General features: G+C 37.6%; 1 protein-coding gene across 2 annotated transcripts in view; it reads right to left on the bottom strand.

Moving 5' to 3' along the window:
- Window positions 1-13,297, bottom strand: part of ABCA13 (ATP binding cassette subfamily A member 13) — a 218,324-nt gene that overhangs the window by 20,492 nt on the left and 184,535 nt on the right. For both annotated transcript variants that reach the window (XM_080379025.1, XM_080379026.1), the window contains exons 57-58: window positions 12,329-12,432; window positions 9,613-9,705 (exon numbers count right to left, since the gene is read on the bottom strand). In XM_080379025.1, coding sequence (XP_080235151.1) covers window positions 9,613-9,705; window positions 12,329-12,432 — 197 coding nt within the window. The remainder of the gene's footprint in view (window positions 1-9,612; window positions 9,706-12,328; window positions 12,433-13,297) is intronic.

Raw genomic sequence — 13,297 nt, forward strand, 5'->3', positions numbered from 1 at the left:
CCCTGGCTGCTTTCCTGGTGGTCTTTCTAGCCTTGCAATGGGAATGGAAGTGGATTTAGTTGCCCAAAGGCTGAAAATTCTCATAAATACCAAGCAGAGGGATTGCCACTTGACGTAAAGCAAGTAATACTAACAACTCAATGATCCCTTCCTGCCTGTTCCTCACAGGTCCTTGTTCAGAGGTTTGAACTGGGAAAAGAGAAGCTGGTGAAGCGCAATGCCTTGTGGCCACACAGCTGAGCCAACACTTGGCTGGTCACAAGGGGTCCCTAGAGATACTGACCAAGTGTGTTTTGAAGCTTGACCCATGAAATCCGGTTTTCATTGAGGGGTGAAAAAGCAAGTACACTATTAACAGACTTCTATTTGCTTTAAAAAGAAAAAAATAAATCTGTATTTTAATTTAAAACACTTAACAGTTTGCTTGTCTGCAAATAAACAAAACCAAACCTAGAAAGCACTGTTTTAACTTACAGAACAGTCCCAAATGACCAGTTCATTGAACCACACTCTTCCAAAAGCCCATTTAACATCTCTTTTCTCCCCCAATCAAAACCGCTGAATGTAACCTCAGCAAATCAAGAACATGGCCCTATTTCCTAAACCTTGATAAGTAAGAAAAGTTTCTAATCATCCATACGTTTTGGGGTTTTTTTCCCCCACTAATCAAAGATTATATTTCCTGGAGAATGTTGCGCTAACATCAAAAAATTACAGCTCCCAGAAAGTTTACTGGGAGAAATATAATGTGCATACTTCATGTTTGATCAAAAGATGACTCCAAAATGACATTACTGGGTAACAAAATAAAAAATAATAATGAGACATTGACACAATGTCTGCAAGGAACTGCATTTTTTAGAATAGATGCCAGAAATCAAAGTGGGAATAATTTGTTACTGTGCTGTTTGCCCCTCTGCTTTGGTTTATACCCATTTGCAGACATACGGTTCTACTTTCCTTAAGTGAATAGCTCTTATCTAGACAAGCTAACAGTTATTCCAGTATGATTGCTGAGGCATGGGATACAGAGTCAGGTCATTCCCCTTACAGCCCTAGACACAAGTACAATATACAAAAAGAACAAAACTTGAACAACATTGAAAACAAAACACTTTTCAATGTTAAAAAAAAAAAAGAAATTAAAATATTTAAAAAAATGCATTACAGTTTAATATAATTTTAAATCAGAAAATAAATTTAATTATTTCATCTATTAAGTGGCAGTAAAGACAATATCTAGGAAGGAAAAAAGGTTATTAAATCTGAAATCATTGGGTCCTAGCATTTTTTTTAAAAAAACAGAGCAATGCAAATATACTATCACTTGCAAAATGTGAATTCCTTTTGCAGTTATTCAGAACAATCTCAGTCTTGCTGAACAGATAAACTTGATTAGATGTAAACATACAAAACAAATAAATTATAAAATCTGTCTTCCATATATTATTCAAAGATTTTGTTTCATCATTTTCTAATTGATTACGATTTTTCCAGAGTAAGAACAGAAACATGAAAACAGTTACTAATACAACAAGTAACACTTGTTCAAGTATATTGTACCTGAACTATTCATTTACAGACACTCCAGGCTTTCATAAAAAGCCATGTAAAGTTAATTTCTGTATTCAATATCATTGCCATAACAGTGACAGCCTCAGTTTATGAGCAATGCAGGGTACAACTTTGCCTAGCTCTCTGCGTGAAGGCATTTAAGTGCTTGAGCACAATTTGCAAATATGTGGTAAACCCCTCCAAAAATCTTGTTATTTTTTTATACATGTGCACACACAAATCTGTCTGTATACAAGCTTGTATGCCTGCACATACATACAAGTATCAGAGATCTGTTACTTTTGTATTATTTATATATTACAATCCCAGAGAAACAGGAACGGCAGCACTGTAATTCTATGCAAGACTGATGGCACAGCCTCCAAAGAACCAAAACTCTTTCTGCAACTTCTGGGCATCAAGAATGAAAAACCAGGGGGAAGTAACTTTATCATTATGTTGGCATTACTAATTTCTGGCCTACTGTTTTTTTAAAGTTAGTTTAAAAAAATAAATAATCAGGATGTTACATTCTGAAATGTCTACAAAAAAAGCCTTGTCAACACTTCAAGGCTAAATTCTCATGTTAAAAAGTGCTAGAATGGAGACCAGCTATGAAAATAAAATTAAAATAACTGGTATTTTTGCATTATATAATGAGCTTTAATAGCATCATCACATAGCATCTGTTAATGTAATCCCTATCATGAACGTCTTAAAGATATTTTGGAGGTACCTACTCAGATAAGTAACCTTATTTACTACAACATCTAGAAGATCATAGAATAACAGAATCATTTAGGTAGGAAAAGACCTTTGAGGTCATCAAGTCCAACCGCTAACCCAGGACTGCCAAGTCCATCACTAAACCATGTCCCTGAGCACCACATCTATGATTTTTAAACAGCTCCAGGGATGGCGATTCCAGTACCTCCCTGGGCAGCCTGTTCCAATGCTTGACAACCCTTCCAGTGAAGAAATTTTTCCTAATATCCAATTGAAACCTTCTCTGGCACAACTTGAGGCTGTTTCCTCTTCTCCTGTCACTTGTTGCCTGGGAGAAGAGACCTACCTTTACCTGCCTAAAACCTTTCAGGCAGTTGTAGAAAGCAATAAGGTCACCCCTGAGTGTTCTCTCTAGGCTAAACAAACACATTTCCCTCAGCCGCCTCTCAGAAGACGTTCTCCAGACCCTTCACCAGCTTCATTACCCTTCCCTGGAAATGCTCCAGCACCTCCATGCCCCTCTTACAGTGAGAGGCCCAAAACTGAACACAGTATTCCAGGTGTGGCTTCACCAGTGCCAGGTACAGGGGCACAATCCCTTCCCTTGTCCTGCTGGCCACACAGTTTCAGATACCAGCCAGGGTGCTGTTGGCCTTCTTGGCCACCTGGGCACACTGCTGGCTCATGTTCAGCCGGCTGTCAGCCAGCACCCCCAGGGCCTTTTCCTCCAGGCAGCTTTCCAGCCACTCTTCCCCAATCCTGTAGGGCTGCGTGAGGTTGTTGTCACCCAAGTGCAGGACCTGGCACTTCTCCCTGTTGAACCTCATACTATTGCCTCAGCCCATCAGCTCAGCCTGTCCAGATCCCCGTGCAGAGCCTTCCTGCCCTCCAGCAGATCAGCACTCCCCCCACAACTTGGTGTCATCTGCAAACAGTTTAGCAGATTGATGAGAAAAGGGAAGAGCATGTTTCATGTTTCTGGTACAGCCCTGGGGAATCGAATCCTACCCTTCCACACCAGTATACTTGTGTGAACTGTGGTAACTCAAACAATTTTCACTACTGCTTTCCTGTCTTGTTAAGGGCCTACCTTGAGACCTAGGGCTCCAATTTGCAGAATGAATTTGTAGTACTTTCAGAAAAACAGCTACAGCTGCATTTAACAGACATTATACTTCGAACGCAATGTCAAACAAATGGAAATTATTTAGCCTTAGCTGCTCAGATTGACTACCCAAATCTTTTTAACTTTAGAATCATGCTTCAGCTACTCTTCCATAAAATGGGAATAATTATTTCAAATCCAGCTTACCAGAAGTATTGTGGAAAACATAGATGTTGATATTTATGAAGCCCTTCTCCAATGAATGCTGATAATACTGTATTTAGAGATAGATTTGAAAAATGTCTAGTAAAACCAGTACATATCACATACTAAGGAAAAAGGAGAATATGAAATCTTAATTATCTGCTGCTCATGGAGTGAAAAAGTATACAGATATAATGCAATGTCCTGTGGAAAACAGAGATTAAAAAAGTATTGCAATGCACATACACAGTAGGGCTGAATTAATGTTGCACAAAGTTTTATGAGAGTGCAAAGACATTGCTCATTTCTGAACTCTCAATCTGTGTATTTTTAAAGTTCTAAGAACTCTTTTCTTCAAGCTTTCCTCTATAAAGATAAACTAATAGATGCATTGCATGAATACACATCCACTGCCTTAATACAATTTTCATGTACAAAAGGAATTTGTTTTCTAATCAACAGGAATAAAAATTATATCACTTCCATATTTTATGGTATGTAAGAAACTTACTGCTAGTGTATCTGTCAGTTCACTAAAGGCTGAAATATTGATGAGATCTTTAAATTTAATCCTCTCTTTTCCATTTAGAAATCTACATGTATCAGTTTGAAAAAAGCAATAAAATATTCTCAATCAACCTTTTAAAAAAAAGTAAAGTGTAAATATCTTGCTAACACATTTTCCATTCTAATGCTGCTATAACAAATGGATTAATTGTTGAGTAATTTAATCAGATGGCTTGCTGATAAAATTTGAGAAAAAATTTGATGTGTGTCCAGCACTTGACAAATTGGTATGGGATTTTCAGCTATAAGAAATCTGTCCAGATGGCCCTAGAATGAAGGATAGTATTCAAAATGTTGTTCCCAGAGAATTGGCCAGCTGCATCTAACATGGAAATGCTTCTGTGAATTTTTAAAAAAACATTAAGCATAATGGAGAGTACTGGAGAGAGCATTTAAATGCAATCCATTCACAATTTAGAGTAATTGACTCAGTTGGCAGGAGTCATCTGAAATTAGGTTTTAACGGGCACAACTGCTAACACATTTATCTCATACAAACTACATCTAGAACTAAGATGCTAACTTTTTGGAAATTGCCCTTCAGTTTGCTCTTTCCAGCTAACACCTTTCTTGGCATTATTAAGAAATTTGCCACCTGCTTCAAAAGCCTTTCAAAGAAGTCCAACACTTATTATGCTACTGAGAAACATTTGAGGGCACTTTAAGTCTGTTTAAACATAGATAAATATAGTCAGGGCTCAACAGTTGGGAGCAGAAACCCAAACACCTACATTTGTAGTGAGAAGACATTTTTGGATGAGTGTTTTTTAACAGGCTTGCACAAGAGCTGGAAAAATGAATCAAGTCCCACACATTAGAAGCAGCGTCATTTTTTATATCCCTATGAAGCTTTTATGTTTCACATTAGCATCTTCCTGGAGCTCACTGATACCCTTCATAGCAAAATTTTGTACCACCATCTGACAAAGCTGTATTCAGTCCAAGATTATGGTGTTTCACATCTGCCAAGGGCTGAAAGTGTAGTGAGGAGAAAGCTGAAACTTGAAACTTCCCACCACAGCAAAGAAGGAAATTTAACATGGCCCCAAGGAAGAACCATTAAGCCTGCATCACACATCTATCCAAAAGGTGATCATAATTTAGACTTTACAGGATGGAACGGTACTAAAGGAAAAACAAATAAAACAATTCTGATTATTTCCATCAAGACAGACAAAATGGCCAGCCACGGAAGAAAAAATGTCATTTTAGTGGATGTAGCTGCATTTAAAAGAAGAAAACAATTCTTGAGACATGCAAATGTAATTGCATGTAATATCAAAATATGCTTCTTCTGTTATTTCTTACAATACAGGACTCATTCTATCATAAATAAAAACTGTATGAATGTTTTCTTTGGTTTAAGTGTTCATACAGTTTAGATTTCTTTCCTTCTTCCAAAGTTCAAAGCTGGATCAGGTCACTTGATTTTAAAATTTGTTCAATTTGATTTGTAGAAACAAATTGAAGACAGATTAAAGGATATCAAGAGCTACTTATAAATAAGAACAAATAAAAAAAAGCTGTAAAATCTAACAGAAAACCCATTATAATCTACAACTATGGCCTCCATTAATTTATTTTGGTACCATTCTTGCCTGTTAATATAAATATGTATATTACTAGCATAATTTGTTCACACACATAGCTAGTGTGTGAACACACCATTAAAAACCAATTTTTATGGTACGAGTAATTTAGATTAAATCAGAATCAGCAAAATCAGTTTTTCTTATACTTTCCTTCATTTACATTGCTTCATGGAACAGTTTTGTTAAACAAAATGTAAGGGGATGGTGCCAGGGACAAATACACGAGGCAGAGCTAATTGCAGGAACACACTCAAAAATAGAACAGACTAGTGACCATATCAGTGGAGGTGTTTGTTAAGGAAAGTGTTCTGCTGGTAGGTGTTTCATAATAGTAGATTTAGAAATACTTACGGTCTATCATGTTAGAAGGAGCAATGTTTTGCTCTGTATGGCAGTGAGAATAAGGCTATTAAATCACAGGGAGGGAAGGAAAACAGGATGGAAGGAGTAACTGACTCCTTTTTCAATTCCTCAAAATTTTTCAGGATGCTTACGATGGAGTGGAAATTGAGAAAATGAAAATATTAAAATCATTTAAAGTTTAATTATTTCGTTGGTTTTCTTTGAAGTAACAAGTAAAATAATCCTGCTTCTGTTCTCCTTTCCCGTCTCATATAGATGCAGAAGTCCTCCATAAGGTACATGGTAGTGTATCTGGAAATGGTCTTCAAAGAAGTTTGGAATATGAATTACACAGAGGTACCAAGTTTTTAATCTCCTAACAATTACTTTATTTATTAGGTGTGTGGTAGCCTGGGATTTATGATAGCGTACTGTATTGGCAAGTATTGGATGGAAGTTGGGAAGCTAGAGTAAGCAACAAAATAATAGTACAGGGAATTTCTTTGGCTTCTGCCCAGCACTTAGCAAAGTTTTTCCAAAGAAAGCATGGAATATCTTTACTGTATACTTAATGTAAAAAAACCAAAACAAAACAAAAAAACACGAAAAAAAAAGTGTGTGTATATATGAGGTTTTCCGACTGTGCTCTCTACAGTGGCTTTGCTCCCAGAAGCAAAGAAAATGAATTTGGCAGTCAGAGCAAATTCAGACAATTGCATGCTTTTAATTAAATTCTTTGATAAAGCTAGTGGCTATTTTTTTCATAATAAAAGGTTCTAAAGTTTTAGAAAAATTCAATAGATTCCTGAACAATAACTGTGGAAAATTTGGAGACTAAATCAATCAATAAGCTAGGAGTTAAAGGGATTTTAGTTCTTCCTTAAATGAAAAAAACCTTAGTGGAGCTTCACGTACGTGGTTTCTGTGGAAAGCCTCAGCCATATCTGTATCCAGCACACATATAATCCCACATGAATGCCACTGACATACATTAAAGAACCGTCATGGCGATACAAGGAACACAAACCTACTGATAGTATGAAATATTCTTACCGTAGAGAAGGTGTGCTTTTTTAACATTATAATTATTTTAATCAATTAATTGTTATTAATATGATTGCCAAACATTCTTATCATGGCCTTGCTTTGGAGAATTTAAAAGCGGTGCTCATATAGCCTTGACTCCTGAATGGCTATTCTGTGAATGTCTTGAGATCTTTACAAATAATTTGAAGATCCTTGTAGTGTGTCAAATAGTTTAGTCTTCTGCATTGATCTGCTTACTGTGATCTGAAAGAGGTGTATCTACAGAGACAGTGCAGCAAACTGAAAAATAACTGTCCTATTTATATGAATATGGTGCATACTTATGAGTATGCTTATGATGTTTTGCTTCCTAAGAAGGTGGATGAAAAGGTGCTGTTAAAGGAAACATCAGGAGTGGCAAAACAATGACAAAGTCACTGAGAAGATAAAGGTGAAGCTAGTATTTGTGGAATGTCTGATTTTGCCCTCTCAAGGTCAAGCTTGAGAAGACAGAGATGCACTTCAAAGGATTTGAAACATTAAAAGGGGAGAACCGCATTTATTCCAGCTAACTTTATGCACTCAGCTGAAGTGCCTAATACCATTTTTCCTTATTAGGAGAGACACACATCTTCAAAAAGCAGTTTTGCCTGTCTGAGGTGTGCACAGTCCTCTACAGATATCAGTCTATCTTACTACAAAAGGACTAAAGGGTGGGTATTGTGTCTGGCTCAGATGGAGTTAATTTTCCCCATAGCAGCCCTCATAGTGCTGGTGCCTTGTATTGGCAGCTAGAAAAGCGTTGGTTAACACAGCAGTGTTATGGCTGCTGCTGAGCAGTGCTCGCACAGCATCAAGGCTGTCTCTCCAACATTCCCCAAATCACCAGTAGGCTGGGGCTGGGCAAGATCTTGGGAAGGAACACAGCTGGCACAACTGACCCAAACTGATCAAAGGGATATTCCATACCATATGACATCTGCTCAGCGATAAAAGCTCACAGAAAGAAGGAGGAAAGGAGAACATTCATTATTTACAACATTTGTCTTCCAGAGCAACCGCTACGCATACTGAAGCCCTGCTTCCCAGGAAGCGGTCAAACATCTCCTGCAGATGGGAAGTAGAGAATAACATCCTTTGCTTCCACACACAACCTTTGCCATTGCTTTATTAAATTCCCTTTATGTTGACCGATGAGGGCCTTTTTCCGTCTCATTTTCTCCTGAACTTGCCCAGCTGAAGAGGGGAGTGATAGGATGGCTTTGGTGGGCACCTGGCATCCAGCCAGGGTCAACTCACCACAGGGTGCCTGCACTTCTGCTAAAGTACTCCAGCTAGTGGGACAACAGGCCACATTTTGCTATGAAATTTGGGAATAAGAGAGGATGGCAAAGACAAAGAGCTAGACTGAAAAGAACCAGAAACTGCTGAAGAGCCGTTGACTTCTCATGCCTCCAGAAATTGAAGAAGATACTCTCTGAAAGGTATGCAAACATGAAAAGAAGGCTCAGACTTTTTTCACCACCCAGTTTTTAAGGTCTCTAGCTTAAAGTTTGTCTTGAAAAAAACTTGGAAGGAGAAAGCAAAGCTTAAAGTAAATGTGAATCGGGCCAATCATGCTAATGTAGCTGTCAAACAAGGGCCTACAGTTCTACCCAAAAGGAAGGACAGAAAGCCAAAAGTCCCCTCAAGGGACAAGAAGTTGAGACATGGATAAATTCTGGCCTATAACGATGGCAGACAGCAATTCCAAAACATTTCTATACAGCTTGCTTACATTGTCAAATGCTTCTGCACTTAGTGCTGAATGCCGAGCTAATACAAAGCAGTGTAGCTTTGCTGCTTGTAAATGAGCTGCACCACTTTATACAGCTGACTGTCTGGGTGTCATAAGAATTCTACTTACTATGAATGTAAATGATCTGGCTATAAGTTGTAGCAACTTTCCCCACAGCTTCTGATCCTGTTTCCTTTATTGTGATTTGAGACCATCCTCTAAATAAACATCCTCATTAACACATTAAATTAACTGGAGAGCAAAGTTCAAGCAGAACAGTCTCTCATGCTCACCATGAAAAGGATGCAGAAAGCACAGCATAAATATCCGCAGTTGCCAGTGAATTCAGTAGGAAACAGAGATGGTTCAAAAGTGTTTCTTCCTGCTACAAGATATCCTCAGAAGGTACCCAAGTGTATTTCATCTCAGCATGTTGAATCCTTATACTGTTTTCTCAGGTGGAGTGCAGAAGTGCTTCATTTTAGACACAGATCTGTCTCTTTCAATTACTAGTGCAGACTACAAAGCATTTTAGGAATGCCATATGTCAGTTTAGCTTGCTAAGAAATCCTAATTGGCTTTTTTTTAACTTCAGTGATGGCAGGGAAAGAAAGATGTGCTTAGCAGTTGTAAGTATTTATGCCTTGGCACTATTAAACTGTATAGCCAGCTCTTAGATTGAATGTAGCTACAGAAGGATTGATATTGACATATAATACCTGTTTTTAATGTGTTGGGGAGAACCAAGACACTTGAAACTTCCATTGACCATAATAGCAAGCCGTGTGCAGAGGGCTTCACATTCTTCCATACTACAAAATCAAGTGGTGGGGGGGAAAAAAAGAATTAAAAGAATAATACTGAAAACAGAGAACATTATTTATACCTAACTTTAATTAAAGTGGAAGGAATCTGGACAGCTGCAAAAATGAGTACACAAGACCTTTCATTTTAAAAGCAACAGTCCAAATTGTAACCCTAATCAGTACATACCAAAGGTTACTACCACATGACAGGTAGAAAAGAGAGCCCTAAAATGGAATTTATGTTTTTATTCCAGAACCAATTGGAGAATTCTGGTCACAAAGGTTTTATTCCTGCAGGCACATATCTCAGAAATGTAACTGTGAGAGCCATGAACTCTGTTATTCCCTGTACTATCTGTTTGTGGTCATTCTGAGCTGAAGGATAGAGGGAGAAGAATGAGGTAAGTTTGTTCAGCTTGCCTCTTGCATTGTACATATACTTAGAAAGTAGTTACCTATAGCCTGCAGGATAGAAGAAGGTACAAAACACTACAGTCTAAATGGAATTTAGGACATGGAAATGCAGCTGAATAGAAAAGCACAATCCTGTTAGATGCAATTGCTTCAGAAAATAAATAATAACTACTGCTTCAGATAATAAATAATAACTTTGATATGTAAAGCTTAGGGCAGATGGGCTGCCATTCTACATATTATACAGAATTGTGTGAGCAGTTCTTCCAAAGCATCACTTTTGACATAGGATACCAGTCAGGACAAATCCATCATTTCAAAGAGGAGTCAAAGTCGTTTGATGTTCCTGCAATTCATTGCATGTGCTCCCCAACCCTTCTGAGATAGCTAAACAAGAGCTGTCTTGTGTACCTCAGCCATGTGCCTGATCAAATTAAAGTGCTTTTACTGAACAAGCATGGCAACTAAGTACCCTCCTAGGAACAATTTCCTTAAAACAGGACAGGAAAATGGTGTGAACAGCCAAAACACTACATTTAAGAGAGATGGGGAGAGGGCTTGCTAACACATCTTCCCAAAAATCAGGAAGTTAGCCGAGTCTCCTTGGGGTGCAGTAAGTCGTAATGCTCCCCTAGGTATAACACTCCCCAGCTGTGGCAAAATAACACAAATTTAGGCCTGTATGAACAGTTAATATAATCTCAGTCCTCAGTTTCTCAAAAAAAAAAGCTTTTTCTCTGAGAATTAAGTATGATAGACATCCAAAACTAAGTTTTACACAGGAAATCATCTCTATACATTATGCACTTATTTGCTGATATGCATGAAGATTCACTTTGTAAGAAAAATCTCTTTACTTATACAAGTAGTCTTTGAAAGAATCTCAAATAAATCTCCAATCTGGCCTTCAGCAGATAGTATAAGTAGTATAAAATAACTTCTCCTTCCTCCGCCCTAGCACACAATGGCTTAATTAGAAATGAAATGTGTATACTATCACTGTACTCATATCTGCTTCCAGTCATTAATTTGTAGTAGCTAAATGAGTACTTAGTAACAATTTGATGGATTTTGTTTGTTTGTTTGTTTAGAGCATATTAGTAGTGAGACGACAGGTCTCTTCTGTTTAGGTGATGTTTGACAACTAAGGGTTCTTATCTGGACTGAAAAGTCAAAGCACACAGTTTACCAAAAATCAGTCAATTCACAATGCATAACTTGCATTCCCTAAATGAGTGAGCTGGTAAGCACTTGGGGGTCAAATACAGATCTGTAATTTTCAAGATTCAGCTTTCATAAACAGAATACTAGAAACTTTTGAGAGCATTTTTCCATCAATAATTGAGCACATGTACAGAGACAACAAATACATTTTGAGAACCTCTGAAAAAATTTAGCAATATCTAGAAGAGACCGAGGGAAGTTTTTCTGGGTTCTTTTATTGATTCATCTATGCTTCAAGTCTCATTTGGCCAAAATATTACATTGCTGTTTTGATTGATGAGTTCTGTCCTCTCTGGGCATCATTTAAAGCCATTTTATGTATATTTATATATACTATACTATATTCCTTAAGGGAAATTTTTTATTCATTCCATTTTACTGTAGACTTTGCAAAACAGTATGTTTTCTCCATTAAACTGATACACCAATGACCATATCAGAGAATTGACAAGATAACTAATGTGGATAGACTCTTCTAAGAGGACGAGGGTCACTCTACCATTTCCAGTAGTGCATACAGAGAATACCTGAGGTCTCTGTCTTTAGGATGCCATGGCATACTCTTTTCATACACAGATGCAAAACAGAATCCTTAATAAAATTAGAAGAGGGCTTTTCACTCTCACCTCCATTTTTAAGGATTTGTAAAGTGAACAGCGACAAAAGGATAAGCTAGTGTTCCGAGCAAGAAGAGACACTGAAACATTGATTATAAAGAGCACAGAAAAGGAAAAATTCATTGCATCATTTCTTCTGTGACTGCAGCCTCCTTGAGCCACATTCTAATCCTTAAAAACTGAATATAAAAAATATTTAGAATTTACACAGGTTCAATTTTCATGAGCAGGAAGGAACTGCATAAAATACCAAGACATATTTCACATATGATACCAGGGTGAGCATGCCTTCAGAATATGCTCTTCTGCTCTCAGTTGACAGCAGGTGAGAAGAAAGAACAGGAATATTCTGGTTGCTTAGATAAAGGTCTTACCTGTGGGATGTCAGTACAGCTGCACAGCCATCCTGAACTTCCTTCAGGATGGTTTTCCAAAGGTAGCGTTTAGAGCAGGGATCCATCCCAGAGCTGGGCTCATCCTATAAGAAAAATGAAAATGATGATAGAGCAGCACGGGAATAGCAGCTCCAGCCCAGCATGAAGAATTAACAAAATGCACAATAAAGTAATATATTTTTCTCAAAAAAGTTACTTTTTCAGGAGGCCACTTTAAAGACACCATGATCACTTTTTTGCTTTAACGCTATAGTTTAATTTCTAAATTTATAGAAGGCACTTTTAATTAATTTTGCATAGAAATAATATTTACATGTATATATTATATAATTCAATATTAAACTATGTTATTCATAAATATACATATATGTGCTTAATAATAACATACATACACATATACCTTTTTGAATAGGAGAGAATTGCGGGTGGTTTTCCTTACTTTCTGGGAGGGTTTGGTGCCTGTTTTTCCCCTGCATGCACATCTGCCACGAGCACAAACAAGTGGAGAAGTTGTGTAACTCCTGGCTGCCTGCACTGCCCATCCCATAGCAAGATGTGGACAGGCAGATCATATGTTTGGAGTCAACATCCTCCAGCAGTTACTCCCAGAGTCCCTTTGAGGAAAACTCCAACCCACAGTGGGGAGAATCCACAGGATTAGATAATAACCCAATCAGTGCTGCTCAATGCAAACTGTCTGGCAAACCCATTTCCCACTTGGATGGCTTTCATGGAGAAAGAAGTGCAGCTACAAAAACTTATTTTCCCCTTCCTACCTAATCCTGCTGTCCTCACTAAATCAAATTTTGACTTCACCTACTCATGGAAGCAGAAGGAAGGATATCTGATTGCCAAAAGTACATCTTTGTCACTACATTACTAGGGAGGAGAAAACTCTTCCAGTTGCTTTTTATGCAATGGAATTTCATGAGAGTTATCAGCATCTGT

Source organism: Falco punctatus (assembly GCF_963210335.1).
Source record: "Falco punctatus genome assembly, chromosome: 3".
Classification (NCBI taxonomy): domain Eukaryota; kingdom Metazoa; phylum Chordata; class Aves; order Falconiformes; family Falconidae; genus Falco; species Falco punctatus.